Source organism: Prionailurus viverrinus, chromosome A3, assembly GCF_022837055.1.
Source record: "Prionailurus viverrinus isolate Anna chromosome A3, UM_Priviv_1.0, whole genome shotgun sequence".
In the NCBI taxonomy this organism is placed as follows: domain Eukaryota; kingdom Metazoa; phylum Chordata; class Mammalia; order Carnivora; family Felidae; genus Prionailurus; species Prionailurus viverrinus.
The window spans coordinates 52,143,831-52,163,212 of record NC_062563.1 but is presented as its reverse complement, the minus strand read 5'-3'; the positions used below and the strand labels follow the sequence as shown (position 1 = coordinate 52,163,212).

Here is a 19,382-nt window from a genome sequence, read left to right as displayed (position 1 = left end):
ATCCCTCAGAGATACAAACAATTATCAGGGAATACTATGAAAAATTATATGCCAACAAATTGGACAACCTGGAAGAAATGGACAAATTCCTGAACACCCACACTCTTCCAAAACTCAATCAGGCGGAAATAGAAAGCTTGAACAGACCCATAACCAGCGAAGAAATTGAATCGGTAATAAAAAATCTCCCAACAAATAAGAGTCCAGGACCAGATGGCTTCCCAGGGGAGTTCTACCAGACGTTTAAAGCAGAGATAATACCTATCCTTCTCAAGCTATTCCAAGAAATAGAAAGGGAAGGAAAACTTCCAGACTCATTCTATGAAGCCAGTATTACTTTGATTCCTAAACCAGACAGAGACCCAGTAAAAAAAGAGAACTACAGGCCAATATCCCTGATGAATATGGATGCAAAAATTCTCAATAAGATACTAGCAAATCGAATTCAATGGCATATAAAAAGAATTATTCACCATGATCAAGTGGGATTCATTCCTGGGATGCAGGGCTGGTTCAACATTCGCAAATCAATCAACGTGATACATCACATTAACAAAAAAAGAGAGAAGAACCATATGATCCTGTCAATCGATGCAGAAAAGGCCTTCGACAAAATCCAGCACCCTTTCTTAATAAAAACCCTTGAGAAAGTCGGGATAGAAGGAAGATACTTAAAGATCATAAAAGCCATTTATGAAAAGCCCACAGCTAACATCATCCTCAACGGGGAAAAACTGAAAGCTTTTTCCCTGAGATCAGGAACACGACAGGGATGCCCACTCTCTCCGCTGTTGTTTAACATAGTGCTGGAAGTTCTAGCATCAGCAATCAGACAACAAAAGGAAATCAAAGGCATCAAAATTGGCAAAGATGAAGTCAAGCTTTCACTTTTTGCAGATGACATGATATTATACATGGAAAATCCGATAGACTCCACCAAAAGTCTGCTAGAACTGATACATGAATTCAGCAAAGTTGCAGGATACAAAATCAATGTACAGAAATCAGATGCATTCTTATACACTAACAATGAAGCAACAGAAAGACAAATAAAGAAACTGATCCCATTCACAATTGCACCAAGAAGCATAAAATACCTAGGGATAAATCTAACCAAAGATGTAAAAGATCTGTATGCTGAAAACTAAAGAAAACTTATGAAGGAAATTGAAGAAGATTTAAAGAAATGGAAAGACATTCCCTCCTCATGGATTGGAAGAATAAATACTGTCAAAATGTCAATACTACCCAAAGCTATCTACACATTCAATGCAATCCCAATCAAAATTGCACCAGCATTCTTCTCAAAACTAGAACAAGCAATCCTAAAATTCATATGGAACCACAAAAGGCCCCGAATAGCCAAAGGAATTTTGAAGAAGAAGACCAAAGCAGGAGGCATCACAATCCCAGACTTCAGGCTCTACTACAAAGCTGTCATCATCAAGACAGCATGGTATTGGCACCAAAACAGACACATAGACCAACTGAATAGAATAGAAACCCCAGAACTAGACCCACAAACGTATGGCCAACTCATCTTTGACAAAGCAGGAAAGAACATCCAATGGAAAAAAGACAGCCTCTTTAACAAATGGTGCTGGGAGAACTGGACAGCAACATGCAGAAGGTTGAAACTAGACCACTTTCTCACACCATTCACAAAAATAAACTCAAAATGGATAAAGGACCTGAATGTGAGACAGGAAACCATCAAAACCCTAGAGGAGAAAGCAGCAAAAGACCTCTGTGACCTCAGCCGTAGCAATCTCTTACCCGACACATGCCCAAAGGCAAGGGAATTAAAAGCAAAAGTGAATTACTGGGACCTTAGGAAGATAAAAAGCTTCTGCACAGCAAAGGAAACAACCAACAAAACTAAAAGGCAACCAACGGAATGGGAAAAGATATTCGCAAATGACATATCGGACAAAGGGCTAGTATCCAAAATCTATAAAGAGCTCACCAAACTCCACACCCGAAAAACAAATAACCCAGTGAAGAAATGGGCAGAAAACATGAATAGACACTTCTCTAAAGAAGACATCCGGATGGCCAACAGGCACATGAAAAGATGTTCAACGTCGCTCCTTATCAGGGAAATACAAATCAAAACCACACTCAGGTATCACCTCACGCCAGTCAGAGTGGCCAAAATGAACAAATCAGGAGACCAGAGATGCTGGAGAGGATGTGGAGAAACGAGAACCCTCTTGCACTGTTGGTGGGAATGCAAATTGGTGCAGCCGCTCTGGAAAGCAGTGTGGAGGTTCCTCAGAAAATTAAAAATAGACCTACTCTATGACCCAGCAATAGCACTGCTAGGAATTTATCCAAGGGATACAGGAGCACTGATGCATAGGGCCACTTGTACCCCAATGTTCATAGCAGCACTCTCAACAATAGCCAAATTATGGAAAGAGCCTAAATGTCCATCAACTGATGAATGGATAAAGAAATTGTGGTTTATATACACAATGGAATATTACGTGGCAATGAGAAAAAATGAAATATGGCCTTTTGTAGCAACGTGGATGGAACTGGAGAGTGTGATGCTAGGTGAAATAAGCCATACAGAGAAAGACAGATACCATATGGTTTCACTCTTATGTGGATCCTGAGAAACTTAACAGGAACCCATGGGGGAGGGGAAGGAAAAAAAAAAAAAAAAGAGGTTAGAATGGGAGAGAGCCAAAGCATAAGAGACTGTTAAAAACTGAGAACAAACTGAGGGTTGATGGGGGGTGGGAGGGAGGAGAGGGTGGGTGATGGGTATTGAGGAGGGCACCTTTTGGGATGAGCACTGGGTGTTGTATGGAAACCAATTTGTCAATAAATTTCAGAAAAAAAAAAAAAGATCAGAAACCGTTCATTGTTTTATCATTCCATGGTGTGAAAGAAATTATTTTAGTGAGTTTCAGTGGACTCTTGAGCAGAAGCACAAAATAATTTTTTTAGTAAGTACTTAACAAATGCTTTCAATGCTTAGTTATTACTTTGTTTGATGACATAGTTTTTATAATTAATTGTGGTATTAGTCATATATGCTTAAATACATTGATTAAAGTCCTGATTCAAGGAGTTCTATTTTTTTTTTTAATGTTTACATTGAGGGGAGGGGGGAGCACTCACGTGCACGAGGCACAGAGGGGCAGAGAGAGAAGGAGAGAGAGAATCCCAAGCAGGCTCTGGTCCATCAACGGTGAGCCTGACACAGGGCTTGATCCCATGACTGTTGAGATCATTACCTGAGCTGAAATCAAGAATTGGATGCTTAACTGACTGAGCCAACCATGCGCCCAGAGGAGTTCTAATTTTTAATTACTTTGTGTTCAGTAGCGTTTGTGACATGGAATCCACACCTAATTTTTAAATCAGATTTTTTTCCCCTTCTAGCAGCACAGTGCAGAAGTTGAGCACTTAACTGAAGTTCTTAAGGAAAGAAATAAAGAAAGTAAGAGGCTAAGGTCCTCTTTTGATGCATTAAAAGAATTGAATGATAACTTAAAAAAGCAGGTAAGATCTATTTTAGTATATACTAGATTTCAAAATATTCTTAAAACTTCTATCATCTATACTTAAATTATTTATCAAAGTCTTAGAATATATTCTATCTAGAGAAATTTTTTTATTAACACTATTTGCTAACTTTATTTTGTATAATACTTCCAAATATAAATATGGTATTCTTAAGCTTTTGGTTTTTCATCATCTATTTTAGCAACTAGTTGAGATGCTTTTGCAATTTGAAATTTTTAAAATTAAAAACAAGCAAAAAAACCTGCATGATAACCTGGGGATTTTTAGGCATTTAGCTAATCTAATACTACTTCTTTTAACTGCTATTTTACACCACTGCTTATTTAACATTCGTTTATTTTCTGGGTATCTATTATGTGCTAGGCAGTGTACTAGAAGGAAGCCTACACATTGCTTGTAGTCCCATGAGTATAGAGTGCTATCATGTTGTACTGTGATTATGTGTGTGATGTAATCTTGGTTGCTACTTAATACTGAAGTTGCAAATATTTTTATGAGTTGTATCTTTTTTTCTTTTTTTGTTTAACTTTTGCCAGTTTTTGACTGAAAGATGTGAAAGAATATGTTGAAGAGAGATGAGAGACTGATTGTGTGTGTATTTGTGGGAAGAGGAGAAGTAGATGAGCAGAAACTGAGCTAAACCCAGTCACTTCAAAAATTAAAGCTTTGGGCTGGAAAACTATATGGATTCTAAGCTCAGACTCTCAGAGATAATATGAACCCTGGAATTCCTTAGGTAGCTATATGTTCTCAGTTTCTCTTTTTGATGTCCTGTAGTCACGGCTTGTTACAGCTTTTCTCAGTGGCCTTGATAACTAGGGATACTGTTTCTCATTTGATCTAAGTTCTTTGGCTTCTCTGAATTCATTTATGGCCTCCCACAGTTGGAGTATGGCCTTCACTTACGGTTGTTTGGAAGCCTGCTTTATCCCTGGTGAGATTACTTTTTCCCATCACACTCAGTGTAGTGCTCTCTCCCTCTCTTTTTTAAATTGTAGTTGACACACAACATTGTATTAGTTTCAGGCGTACAAATTAATGATTTGACAGCTTTGTATGTTACGCTGTTCTTACCACAAGTGTAGGTACTGTCTGTCACCAGACAGCTCTAGCACATTTTTTTTGAGAAGGGTTTCTTTAACTACTAGCCAAGGAGCATTGTTGCCTATACCTATCTTAAGGTTATACAATTCTCAATAGTCTTGCATGTGTTTGTATCAGTAGCTGGTGAGCGGAGTGGATATGTAATTATTAAGTGATCAACCTATTGATAATTGGATTTTTGATCTAGTATGTCCAAACTGAAAAAGCTTGGGAGAAACCTTTTGGTACCAACTGGCAGAATGCTTTTTAAAACAATTTTTTAAGTTCATTTATTTTGAGAGAGAGAGAGCACATGAGCGAGAGAACACAAGTGGGGTAGGGGTAGAGAGAGAGGAAGAGAGAGAATCCTAAGCAGGCTCCCCACTGTCAGCACAGAGCCTGATGTGGGGCTTGAAATCATGAACTGCAATTTTATGACCTGCATCTAAATTGAGACTCAGATGCTTAACTAACTGAACCAATCAGGTGTCCCCGGGGTGCTTTTTTATAGTTACTTTGTTTAGTGTGGATAAGGGATCATTTTTTGTTTTCTGTTAAGGATGAAATACTAAATACTTTGGACTCTGAGCCATACAGTCTGTCACAATGACTCAACTCTGACATAATGCAAAAGCAACTATAGTCAATAAGTGAGTGAGTATGGCTGTGTTCTAATAAGACTTTATAACAACAGTGTTCAGATTTGGCCTATGGGCTATAGTTTGCACTATGAGTGATATATACAGCTGACCCTTGAACAACACGGGTTTGCACTGTTATATGCAGATTTTTTTTATAAGTAGTACAGTCCTGTAAATATATTTTCCTTAGGATTTTCTTAATAACATTTTGTTTTCTCTAGCTTATTTATTGTAAGAACATAGTATATAGGAGTAAAACATACGAATTATGTGTTGACTGTTATCACTAAGGCTTTTCTGGTCAACAGTAAGCTATTGTAGTTAAGTTTGGGGAGTCAGAAGTTCTATATGAATTTTTTATTGCTTGGAGGTCAACACCCCTAACCCACACATGGTTTAAGGCTCAACTGCATTTCAAAATTGCTAAATAAAAAGGTAAGTTATTTCCACGACTGTCTTAAGTAGTAATTTGTGGCACCAGTGGACATAAATAGTTTGAAACAATAATAACAACATCAACGATAACAAATCCATTAAGTCATGCTAAGCTGAGGAGGCAAGGATTAATATTCAGGACTCACCAGGCTGGAGAGTCCCTGTGGACAACATAGGTCCTCGGTTGAAAAAGCAGCAGGGAAGACACTGTTAAATACTGAGAACAAACTGAGGGTTGATGGGGGGGGGGTGGGGTGGGGTGGGAGGGAGGGAACGGTAGGTGATGGGCATTGAAGAGGGCATCTTTTGGGATGAGCACTGGGTTGTATGGAAGCCAATTTGACAATAAATTTCATATACTAAAAAAAAAAAAAAAAGCAGCAGGGTTGCACTCTAGGAAGAGGCCAATTAGAAGTAGATGGAACCCTCCTCTGATTGAAATTTCCTAAATGATCTTAGTTCCTGTTTAGAGTAATCAGTCTCCATTTTGAATTCCTAGAATGAGCCCTCTTTTTTTTTTTTATTTGAATTTTTATTTTGTTTAATTTTTTTTTTCAACATTTATTTATTTTTTGGGACAGAGAGAGACAGAGCATGAACGGGGGAGGGGCAGAAAGAGAGGGAGACACAGAATCGGAAACAGGTTCCAGGCTCTGAGCCATCAGCCCAGAGTCCGACGCGGGGCTCGAACTCACAGACCGCGAGATCGTGACCTGACTGAAGTCGGATGCTTAACCGACTGTGCCACCCAGGTGCCCCATTTATTTGATTTTTTTAAATTTACATCCAAGTTAGTTAGCAGACAGTGCAACAATGATTTCAGGAGTAGATTCCTTAATGCCCCTTACCCATTTAGCCCTTTCCCCCTCCCACAACCCCTCCAGTAACTCTCTGTTCTCCATATTTAAGAGTCTCTTGTTTTGTCCCCATCCCTGTTTTTATGTTATTTTTGCTTCCCTTCCCTTGTGTTCATCTGTTCTGTGTCTTAAAGTCATCATATGAGTGAAGTCATATTTGTCTTTCTCTGACTAATTTCACTTATCATAATATTCTCATATTTCACTTATCATAATATTCCATCCACATAGATGTAAATGGCAAGATTTCATTCTTTTTGATTACCGAGTAATACTTCATTGTATATATATACCACATCTTTATCTATTCATCTGTCGATGGACATTTGAGCTCTTAGAATGAGCCCTCTTTGAAAGAAGATATAATGTGCATAGATTTGTAAATTTTCTTAGTCATTCTGTACGAAATTAATAATTACACTAAGGGCAGAATCACATGACTATGAAGAGAACAAAAATGCCCCAGACAATACGAATATACCTGCGAGTGATCCAGATATTGGAGCTACTAACCATGACTTTAAAATGATGATTACAATTAAAAAACTGATAGGGATGCCTGGGTGGCTCAGTTGGTTAAGCGTCTGACTGCGGCTCAGGTCATGATCTCAGGGTTCATGAGTTCAAGCCCTGCGTCAGGCTTTGTGCTGACAGTTCAGAGCCTGGAGCCTGCTTAGGATTCTGTGTCTCCCTTTCTCTCTGCCCCTTGCCCACTCTCATTCTGTGTCTCTCTCCCTGAAAAATAAATAAACATAAAAAAAAGTTCTTTTTAAAGTTCAGAAAGTGATTAGTATGTTCAAATAAGTAGGAAAAAAAGATTGAGAACGTCATTAGAGAAGCAGAATATGTAAAAAGGAATTAAATTGAAATTCTAAAACTAAAAAATGCACTAATTGAATTTCAAAACTCCAGTGAAAGGATTTAACAGTAGATAAGTCACAGCATAAGACAGGATTAATGAACTGGAGGATCATTTCCTAAAAAATCTTGAAATGAAAACATTGGAGAAAGTGTAAGAAACATTTGTTAAAAGTTTTAACATGTAATTCAAAAAGAGATAATAGGGCTTGATAAATTACTAGCCAGTTTGATCAAAAAGAAAAAGGAAAGGACCCAAATCAAGAATGAAAGAGATCACAAGCAACACAGAAGAAATAAAAGCAATAATAGAATATTATGAGCAGCTGTGTGCCAATAAAATGGGCAATCTGGAAGAAATGGACAAATTCCTAGAAACATATAAACTACCAAAAGTGAAATAGGAAGAAGTAGAAAATTTGAACACACACATAACCAGTAAAGAAATTTAATTAGTAATCAAATATCTCCCAAAAATCAAGAGTCCAGGGCAGGTGACTTTCCAGGGGAATTCTACCAAACATTTAAAGAAGAGTTAACACCTATTCTCTTGAAGCTCTTCCAAAAGATAGAAATAGAAGGAAAACTTCCAAACTCTTTCTATGAGGCCAGCATTACTTTGATTCCAAAACCAAAGACCCCATTAAAAAGGAGAACTACAGACCAATTTCCCTGATGAACATGGATGCAAAAATCCTCAACGAGATATTAGCCAACCAAATCCAACAATACATTGAAAAAAATAATTCACCACGACCAAGTGGGATTTATACCTGGGATGCAGGGCTGGTTCAGTATCTGGAAAACAATCAATGTGATTCATCACGTCAATAAAAGAAAGGATAAGAACCACATGATCCTCTCAATAGATGCAGAGAAAGCATTTGACAAAACACAGCATCCTTTCTGATAAAAACCCTGAGAAAGTAGGGATAGAAGGATCATACCTCGAGATCATAAAAGCCACATATGAAAAATCCAACGCTAATATCATCCTCAATGGAGAAAAACAGAGCTTTCCTCCTAAGGTCAGGAACAAGACAGGGATGTCCACTCGTAACCTCTGTTATTCAACATAATATTGGAAGTCTTAACTTGAGCAGTCAGGCAACACAAAAGGCATCCAAATTGGCCAGGAGAAGGTCAAACTTTCACTCTTCACACATGATATGATGCTTTACATGGAAAACCCAAAAGATTCCACCAAAAAACCACTAGAACTGATTCATGAATTCAGCAAAGTTGCAGGATATAAAATCAATGCATAGAAATCAGTTGAATTCCTACAGAACAACAATGAAGCAACAGAAAGAGAAATCAAGGAATCAATCCAATTTACAATTGCACCAAAAACCATAAAATCCCTAGGAAGAAATCTAACCAAAGAGGTGAGAACTCTCTACGTTGAAAACAGTAGAAAGCTTATGAAAGAAGTTGAAGAATAAACAAAAAAATGGAAAAATATTCCATGCTCCTGGATAGGAAGAACAAATATTGTTAAAATGTCAACACTATCCAAAGCAATCTACATATTCAATGCAATCCCTATCAAAATAACACCATTCTTCACAGAGCTGGAACAAATAATCCTAAAATTTGAATGGAACCAGAAAAGACCCCGAATAGCCAAAGCAATCTCGAAAAAGAAAACCAAAGCAGGAGTCATCACAATCCTGGACTTCAAGCTGTATTACAAGGCTGTAATCACCAAGACCGTATGGTACTGGCACAAAAACAGACATTCAGATCAATGGAACAGAATAGAGAACCCAAAAATGGATCCAAAAACGTATGGCCAACTAATCTTTGACAAAGCAGGAAAGAATATCCAATGGAATAAAAACCGTCTCTTCAGCAAGTGGTGCTGAGGAAACTGGACAGCAACATGCAGAAGAATTAACCTGGACCACTTTCTTACACCATCCACAAAAATAAACTCAAAATGGATGAAAGACCTAAATGTGAGACAGGAAGCCATTAAAATCCTTGAGGAGAAAGCAGGCAAAAACTTCTTTGATCTTGGCTGCAGCAACTTCTTACTCAACACGTCAAGGGAAACAAGGGAGGCAAGGGAAACAAAAGTAAAAATGAATTATTGGGACCTCATCAAAATAAAAAGCTTCTGCACAAGCAATGCTAAAAGGCAAGTGACAAAATAGGAGAAGATATTTGCAAATGACATATCAGATAAAGGGTTAGTATCCAAAATTTATAAAGAACGTATCAAACTCAATACCCCCAAAAAATAACCCAGTGAAGAAATGGGAAAAACACATGAATAGATACTTCTCCAAGGAAGACATGCAGATGGCCAACCAACACATGAAAACATGCTCAACATCACTCATCATCAGGGAAATACAAATCAGAACCACAATGAGATACTACCTCACCTGTCAGAATGGCTAACATTAACCAGGCAACAACAGATGTTGGAGAGCATGTGGAGAAAGATTCCCCCCTTTGTATTGTTGGGGGCAATGCAAACTGGTGTAGCCACTCTGGAAAACAGTATGGAGGTTCCTCAAAAAACTAAAAATAGAACTACCCTACGACCCAGCAATTGCACTATTAGGTATTTATCATAGGGGAAGAGGTATGCTGTCTCGAGGGGGCACATGCACCCCATTGTTTATAGCAGCACTATCAACAATAGCCAAAGTATGGAAAGAGCCCAAATGTCCATCAATGGATGAATGGATAAAGTAGAAGTGGTATATGTATACAATGGAGTATTACCTGGCAATCATAAAGAATTAAATCTTGCCGTTTGTAACTATGTGGGTGGAACTGGAGGGTATTTTGCTAAGTGAAATTAGTCAGAAAAAGACAAATATATAACTTCACTCATATGAGGACTTTAAGACACAGAACAGATGAACATAAGAGAAAGGAAGCAAAAATAATACAAAAATAGGGAGGGGAAAAAACATAAGAGACTCTTAAAGATGGAGAACAAACAAAGGGTTACTGGAGGGGTTGTCGGGGGGGGGATGGGCTAAATGGGTAAATCATTGTTGCACTATATGCTAAATAACTTGGATGTAAATTTAAAAAATAAAATAAAATAAAAAATAAGAGGGATAATAGGGCAAAAACAAAATATGGGAAGAGAAATGATCACTTACTATCCAAAACGGTAAAAAACAAACAAGCAAACCCACCAACCTACAGATTCAAGAAATTATGTTAAGCCTAAGCAGGGTACATATTTAGGAAAACCATACAGAAGAACACTGCTTTAATTTTAAGACTGCTAAAAACATTAAATAAAGATAAAATTTTAAAAGTGATCAGAGAAAAATAAGACCAGGAACAGTAAAACTAATGACTAACTATTAAGGAGGAAACATCCTGTGTCTTAAATATAAATAGGAAAAGAGAAAAACTCCCTTTCTTGTTGTAATAGGCCAGTATAATCTTGAAATTAAACATGTCAAGAATGTTACAAGAAAAGAAAAATTCAAACCAGTTACATGAATATAGATGTAAAATTTTTAAATGTTAGCAGGAGGGGTCTAGCAATGCATAAAAATAATACACTGAGTGGATTTAATACATGAATACAAAGGTGATTTATCATTTGAAAAATAACACATTATCTAATAAGAGTAGAAAAAGAGTAGAAAAATCATAATTTCTGCTGATAATAAAATTGAGCACCATGTCGATAATAGTAATAAAAGAAAACTTAATTTTGATAAGTATCTACAAAAAAAATCCAACAGCAAAATCATACTTAATATGGGTTATTGAAATGTTTTCCCTCTGAAATCAGAACAAAATGTCCTCACTGTTCCTGTTTCTATTGAACACTATAATGAAATTGCTAGTCAGTGCAATAGGGAAAAAAAAAAGTAGAAAATAAGGATTGGAAAAATAAGGATTATAAGAAGTAAGACTTATCTACTGATGATATGATTATGTACTCATATACAGAGGTATCCAAACAAGTAAGTAGAATTAAGATAAGTATACAGACAAGTATACAGACAAGCTAGTAGAATTAAATAAATTTAGGAGAATCTTTGATTATAAGTTCAATATTGAAAAACCAGGTGTAGAGCAGAACGGAGTCTCCGGAGCCAAACGTAGACGAGAGGCCCACAGAAGAGGGTAGGAAGGGCAGTGAGGCGGTGCGCGATCCACGGACTGGCGGGAGGGAGCCGGGGCAGAGGGGCGGCTCGCCGGCCAAGCAGAGCCCCAGTGTCTGGCTGGGAAAAGCGGAGGGGCCGGACGGACTGTGTTCCCACAGCAAGTGCGACTTAGCGTCTGGGAGGTCATAAGTTAGCAGCTCTGCTCAGAAAGCGGGAAGGCTGGAGGACAAAGGGAGGGAGAGCTGCTGAGCCCCCGGACGACAGAGCTCAGTTTGGTGGGGAACAAAGGCGCTCGCCAGCACCATCTCCCCCGCCCATCCCCCAGCCAAAATCCCAAAGGGAACCAGTTCCTGCCAGGCAACTTGCTCGCTCCGCGCAAACACCCAACTCTGTGCTTCTGCGGAGCCAAACCTCCGGCAGCAGATCTGACTCCCTCCCGCTACCACAGGGCCCCTCCTGAAGTGGATCACCTAAGGAGAAGCGAGCTGAGCCTGCCCCTCCTGCCCCCATGCACCTTGCCTACCCACCCCAGCTAATACGCCAGATCCCCAGCACCACAAGCCTGTCAGTGTGCAAGTAGCCCAGATAGGCCGCCCCACCCCACAGTGAATCCCGCCCCTAGGAGAGGGGAAAAGAAGGCACACCAGTCTGACTGTGGCCACAGCTGTGGGCTGGGGACAAACATCAGGTCTGACTGCGGCCCCGCCCACCAACTCCAGTTATACACCACAGCACAGGGGAAGTGCCCTGCAGGTCCTCACCACTCCAGGGACTATCCAAAATGACCAAATGGAAGAATTCCCCTCAGAAGAATCTCCAGGAAATAACAACAGCTAATGAACTGATCAAAAAGGATTTAAATAACATAACAGAAAGTGAATTTAGAATAATAGTCATAAAATTAACCGCTGGGCTTGAAAACAGTATAGAGGACAACAGAGAATCTCTTGCTACAGAGATCAAGGGACTAAGGAATAGTCACTAGGAGCTGAAAAACGCTTTAAACGAAATACAAAACAAAATGGAAACCACGACGGCTCGGATTGAAGAGGCAGAGGAGAGAATAGGTGAACTAGAAGATAAAGTTATGGAAAAGAGGAAGCTGAGAAAAAGATAAAAAAAATCCAGGAGTATGAGGGGAAAATTAGAGAACTAAGTGATACACTAAAAAGAAATAATATACGCATAATTGGTATCCCAGAGGAGGAAGAGAGAGGGAAAGGTGCTGAAGGGGTACTTGAAGAAATTATAGCCGAGAACTTCCCTGAACTGGGGAAGGAAAAAGGCATTGAAATCCAAGAGGCACAGAGAACTCCCTTCAGACGTAACTTGAATCGATCTTCTGCATGACATATCATAGTGAAACTGGCAAAATACAAGGATAAAGAGAAAATTCTGAAAGCAGCAAGGGATAAACGTGCCCTCACATATAAAGGGAGACCTATAAGACTCATGACAGATGTCTCTTTAGACTTGGCAGGCCAGAAAGGATTGACACGATATCTTCAGTGTGCTGAACAGAAAAAATATGCAGCCGAGAATCCTTTATCCAGCAAGTCTGTCATTTAGAATAGAAGGAGAGGGCGCCTGGGTGGTGCAGTCGGTTAAGCGTCCGACTTCAGCCCAGGTCACGATCTCGCGGACCGTGAGTTCGAGCCCCGCATCGGGCTCTGGGCTGATGGCTCAGAGCCTGGAGCCTGTTTCCGGTTCTGTGTCTCCCTCTCTTTCTGCCTCTCCCCCGTTCATGCTCTGTCTCTCTCTGTCTCAAAAATAAATAAACATTAAAAAACAATTAAAAAAAATAGAATAGAAGGAGAGATAAAGGTCTTCCCAAACAAACAAAAACTGAAGAAATTTGTCACCACTAAACCAGCCCTACAAGAGATCCTAAAGGGGATCCTGTGAGACAAAGTACCAGAGACATCACTACAAGCATAAAACATACAGACATCACAATGACTCTAAACCTGTATCTTTCTATAATAACACTGAATGTAAATGGATTAAATGCGCCAACCAAAATACATCGGGTATCAGAATGGATAAAAAAACAAGACCCATCTATTTGCTGTCTACAAGACTCATTTTCGATCTGAGGACACCTTTAGATTGAGAGTGAGGGGATGGAGAACTACTTATCATGCTACTGGAAGCCAAAAGAAAGCTGGAATAGCCATTCTTATATCAGACAAACTAGACTTTAGATTAAAGGCTGTCACAAGAGACGAAGAAAGGCATTATATAATAATTACAGGGTCTATCCATCAGGAAGACCTAACAATTATAAATGTCTATGTGCCGAATACCAGAGCCCCCAAATATATAAAACAATTACTCAGAAACATAAGCAACCTTATTGATAAGAATGTGGTAATTGAAGGGGACTTTAACACTCCACTTACAGCAATGGATAGATCATCTACACACATGGTCAATAAAGAAACAAGGGCCCTGAATGAGACATTGGATCAGATGGATCAGATATATTTAGAACTCTGCATCCCAAAGCAACAGAATATACTTTCTTCTCGAGTGCACATGATACATTCTCCAAGATAGATCATATACTGGCTCACAAAACAGCCCTTCATAAGTTTACAAGAATTGAAATTATACCATGCATACTTTCAGACCACAATGCTACGAAGCTTGAAATCAACCACAGGAAAAACCTGGAAAACCTCCAAAAGCATGGAGGTTAAAGAATACCCTACTAACGAATGAGTGGGTCAACCAGGCAATTAGGGCAGAAATTAAAAAATATATGGAAACAAACGAAAATGAAAATAAACAATCCAGACGCTTTAGGATGCAGCGAAGGCAGTCCTGAGAGGAAAATACATTGCAATCCAGGCCTATCTCAAGAAACAAGAAAAATCCCAAATACAATATCTAACAGCACACCTAAAGGAAATAGAAGCAGAACAGCAAAGGCAGCCTAAACCCAGCAGAAGAAGAGAAATAATAAAGATCAGAGCAGAAATAAACAATATAGAATCTAAAAAAACGGTAGAGCAGATCAACAAAACCAAGAGTTGGTTTTTTGAAAAAATAAACAAAATTGACAAACCTCTAGCCAGGCTTCTCAAAAAGAAAAGGGAGATGGCCCAAATAGATAAAATCATGAATGAAAATGGAATGATTACAACCAATCCCTCAGAGATACAAACAATTATCAGGGAATACTATGAAAAATTATATGCCAACAAATTGGACAACCTGGAAGAAATGGACAAATTCCTAAACACCCACACACTTCCAAAACTCAATCAGGAGGAAAGAGAAAGCTTGAACAGACCCATAACCAGCGAAGAAATTGAATCGGTTATGAAAAATCTCCCAACAAATAAGAGTCCAGGACCAGATGGCTTCCCAGGGGAGTTCTATCAGACGTTTAAAGCAGAGATAATACCTATCCTTCTCAAGGTATTCCAAAAAATAGAAGGGGAAGGAAAACTTCCAGACTCATTCTATGAAGCCAGTATTACTTTGATTCCTAAACCAGACAGAGACCCAGTAAAAAAAGAGAACTACAGGCCAATATCCCTGATGAATATGGAGGCAAAAATTCTCAATAAGATACTAGCAAATCGAATTCAACAGCATATAAAAAGAATTATTCACCATGATCAAGTGGGATTCATTCCTGGGATGCAGGGCTGGTTCAACATTCGCAAATCAATCAACGTGATACATCACATTAACAAAAAAAAAAGAGAAGAACCATTTGATCCTGTCAATCGATGCAGAAAAGGCCTTTGACAAAATCCAGCACCCTTTCTTAATAAAAACCCTTGAGAAAGTCGGGATTGAGGGAACATACTCAAAGATCATAAAAGCCATTTATGAAAAGCCCACAGCTAACATCATCCTCAACGGGGAAAAACTGAGAGCTTTTTCCCTGAGCTCAGGAACACGACAGGGATGCCCACTCTCTCCGCTGTTGTTTAACATAGCGTTGGAAGTGCTAGCATCAGCAATCAGACAACAAAAGGAAATCAAAGGCATCAGAATTGGCAAAGATGAAGTCAAGCTTTCGCTTTTTGCAGATGACATGATATTATACATGTAAAATCCGATAGACACCACCAAAAGTCTGCTAGAACTGATACATGAATTCAGCAAAGTTGCAGGATACAAAATCAATGTACAGAAATCAGATGCATTCTTATACACTAACAATGAAGCAACAGAAAGACAAATAAAGAAACTGATCCCATTCACAATTGCACCAAGAAGCATAAAATACCTAGGAATAAATCTAACCAAAGATGTAAAAGATCTGTATGCTGAAAACTATAGAAAGCTTATGAAGGTAGTTGAAGAAGATAAAAAGAAATGGAAAGACATTCCCTGCTAATGGATTGGACGAATAAATATTGTCAAAATGTCAATACTATCCAAAGCTATCTACACATTCAATGCAATCCCAATCAAAATTGCACCAGCATTCTTCTCAAAACTAGAACAAGCAATCCTAAAATTCATATGGAACCACAAAAGGCCCCGAATAGCCAAAGGAATTTTGAAGAAGAAGACCAAAGCAGGAGGCATCACAATCCCAGACTTTAGCCTCTACTACAAAGCTGTCATCATCAAGACAGCATGGTATTGGCACAAAAACAGACACATAGACCAATGGAATAGAATAGAAACCCCAGAACTAGACCCACAAACATATGGCCAACTAATCTTTGACAAAGCAGGAAAGAACATCCAAAGGAAAGAGACATTCTCTTTAACAAATGGTGCTGGGAGAACTGGACAGCAACATGCAGAAGGTTGAAACTAGACCACTTTCTCACACTATTCACAAAAATAAACTCAAAATGGATAAAGGACCTGAATGTGAGACAGGAAACCATCAAAACCCTAGAGGAGAAAGCAGCAAAAACCTCTCCGACCTCAGCCGTAGCAATCTCTTGACACACCCCCAAAGGCAAGGGAATTAAAAGCAACAATGAATTACTGGGACCTTATGAAGATAAAATGCTTCTGCACAGCAAAGGAAACAACCAACAAAACTAAAAGGCAACCAACGGAATGGGAAAAGATATTTACAAATGACATATCAGACAAAGGGCTAGTATCCAAAATCTATAAAGAGCTCACCAAACTCCACATCCGAAAAACAAATAATCCAGTGGAGAAATGGGCAGAAAACATGAATAGACACTTCTCTAAAGAAGACATCCGGATGGCCAACAGGCACATGAAAAGATGTTCAACGTCGCTCCTTATCAGGGAAATACAAATCAAAACCATACTCAGATACCACCTCACGCCAGTCAGAGTGGCCAAAATGAACAAATCAGGAGATTATAGATGCTGGAGAGGATGTGGAGAAACGGCAACCCTCTTGCACTGTTGGTGGGAATGCAAATTGGTGCAGCCGCTCTGGAAAGCAGTGTGGAGGTTCCTCAGAAAATTAAAAATAGACCTACCCTATGACCCAGCAATAGCACTGCTAGGAATTTACCCAAGGGATACAGGAGTACTGATGCATAGGGGCACTTGTACCCCAATGTTTATAGCAGCACTCTCAACAATAGCCAAATTGTGGAAAGAGCCTAAATGTCCATCAACTGATGAATGGATAAAGAAATTGTGGTTTATATACACAATGGAATACTATGTGGCAATGAGAAATAATGAAATATGGCCTTTTGTAGTAACATGGATGGAACTGGAGAGTGTGATGCTAAGTGAAATAAGCCATACAGAGAAAGACAGATACCATATGGTTTCACTCTTATGTGGATCTTGAGAAACTTAACAGAAACCCAGGGGGAGGGGAAGGAAAAAAAAAAAAAAGAGGTTAGAGTGGGAGAGAGCCAAAGCATAAGAGACTTAAAAACTGAGAACAAACTGAGGGTTGATGGGGGGTGGGAGGGAGGGGAGGGTGGGTGATGGGTATTGAGGAGGGCCCCTTTTTGGATGAGCACTGGGTGTTGTATGGAAAGCAATTTGACAATAAATTTCATTTATTGAAAAAAAACTAATAAAAAAAATAAAAAATAAAAAAAAACAAAAACCAGGTGTATTTTTATATACCAAAAATCAGATAATAAATGTTATTTATTGAAAGATACAGATAATAACATCAAAAAATATTAGCTATCCAGGTTAAATCTAAACAAAGATGTGTATAACATATATACTGAAAAGTACAAAACATTATTAAGATAAAATAAAGAAGACCTAAATAAATTGAAGTTTATGTTATGCTCATAGGTGGGAAGACTCAATATTTTTAAGCATGACAGTTCTTCCCAAATTTATATACTAATCCTATTTCAATAGTTTATTACACTGCATACTTTAATGATTTGTACACTTTTCTATACATACATTATAGTTGAATAGTTCAATTAAAAGATCTTTCCCATTAAAACATATACTTTTAAGATATCAGGAGACTTAACAGATTTTTATAGAATGCAGTAAACTTAGATACAGTTAGTACTTTGAGGACTAATGATGATTTTTAGGTGTGTTTTGTTTCAATTAAAAATTTTATATTATTTTATTGAAGTATAATTGACATACAATATCCTATTAATTTCAGGTGTATATCATAGTGATTCAATATTTTTATACATTTCAAAATGATTTCCAAGATAAGTCTAGTTACCCTCAGCTGTGATTTTCTTTAATCATGAATGCTACCTCTGTTTTGTTACATTGTTTGGTTAGGCAGACTAGATAAGATAGTATATTATTTTGGAAATCTTTAGTATGAAATCAGCTTAAGTTTTATATTGAAATATTTAATATTTTCTCACTGTAGTTAAATGAAGTAAGTGAAGAAAACAAGAAGATGGAGATTCAGGCTAAGAGAGTTCAAGCTCGTTTAGATAATTTACAGGTAAGCTGCCTGCACAAGTGAATTTTAAATGATTGCCTTTGGGTTTTCTCACATTTAATACAATTGTGTTTTAATTCATGGATATGCACTGTTGCAGAGGAAATATGAGTTTATGACAATACAGAGACTGAAAGGAAATTCCCATGCTGCTAACGAAATGAAAAGTTTAAGACAAGAAAAAGTACCAGTCTCAAAAACTCACAAGGTATGATGTGATTGAAAATTTCTCCAATAGAAGGCAAAGACATTTTTTTCTCTTTGTTCTTGAACCTTTTTTTCCCTATCCTTTTTGATATGAAAAGATTCACCATAATAATTCATTTACAGAGAAATAGCTGTATAATGTTTCTAATATGCTTCTATTTACAAAAGCAAAACAAAGTATTTCAGTAGTGTTTCAGGCCTAGTAACATTGACAGATCACAGGACCTTAAGCTTAATAAGAGCTTTATTATTCATTGTGTTTTAAGAACCCATAAGCTTTCAATGTTTTCTGTCAAGACTGCAGTCCACACCTGAATGAGCTCTAATTTGTTTATTTTTTCCTAAGGATTTTTTTACATTGAGGTATAAATTACAGTAACATAATGTATATTGTTAAGTATATAGTTTGGTCAGTATTGAAGAATGCCTATACTCCTGTAACCTACAACTAGATAGAGAATATTTCCATCACTCTAGAAAGTTCCCTTGTCCTTTCTCAGCTCTTCCTTGTAAGAAGTAGCTGTTAATCTGCATTCTATCACCATGAATTCATTTTACCTATTTTAGAACTTAGGTCAATGAGATTGTATAGTATGCATTCATTTGGGTAAGGCTTATTTTACTCATTATAACATTGGGTGTATCAATAGTTTGTTCCTCTGTAGTTGGTCAGTAGTATTCCATTGTATGACTGTATCACAGAATTTGTTTATTCTTCTGTTGATAGACACCTGGGCTATTTCTATTTTTTGTCTATTATGAATAAAGCTGTTAAGAATATTTGTGTACAAGGCTTTTA

The 19,382-nt window shown here is 38.0% G+C and overlaps 1 protein-coding gene across 7 annotated transcripts in view; it reads left to right on the top strand.

Annotated features, from left to right (window-relative positions):
* CCDC138 (coiled-coil domain containing 138) overlaps nucleotides 1-19,382 on the top strand; it is a 145,388-nt gene that overhangs the window by 28,950 nt on the left and 97,056 nt on the right. For 5 of the 7 annotated variants that reach the window (XM_047854151.1, XM_047854153.1, XM_047854155.1 and 2 more), the window contains exons 7-9: nucleotides 3,397-3,516; nucleotides 18,302-18,379; nucleotides 18,477-18,584. In XM_047854151.1, coding sequence (XP_047710107.1) covers nucleotides 3,397-3,516; nucleotides 18,302-18,379; nucleotides 18,477-18,584 — 306 coding nt within the window. The remainder of the gene's footprint in view (nucleotides 1-3,396; nucleotides 3,517-18,301; nucleotides 18,380-18,476; nucleotides 18,585-19,382) is intronic. The other 2 variants (XM_047854156.1, XM_047854150.1) reach the window with 1 other exon arrangement.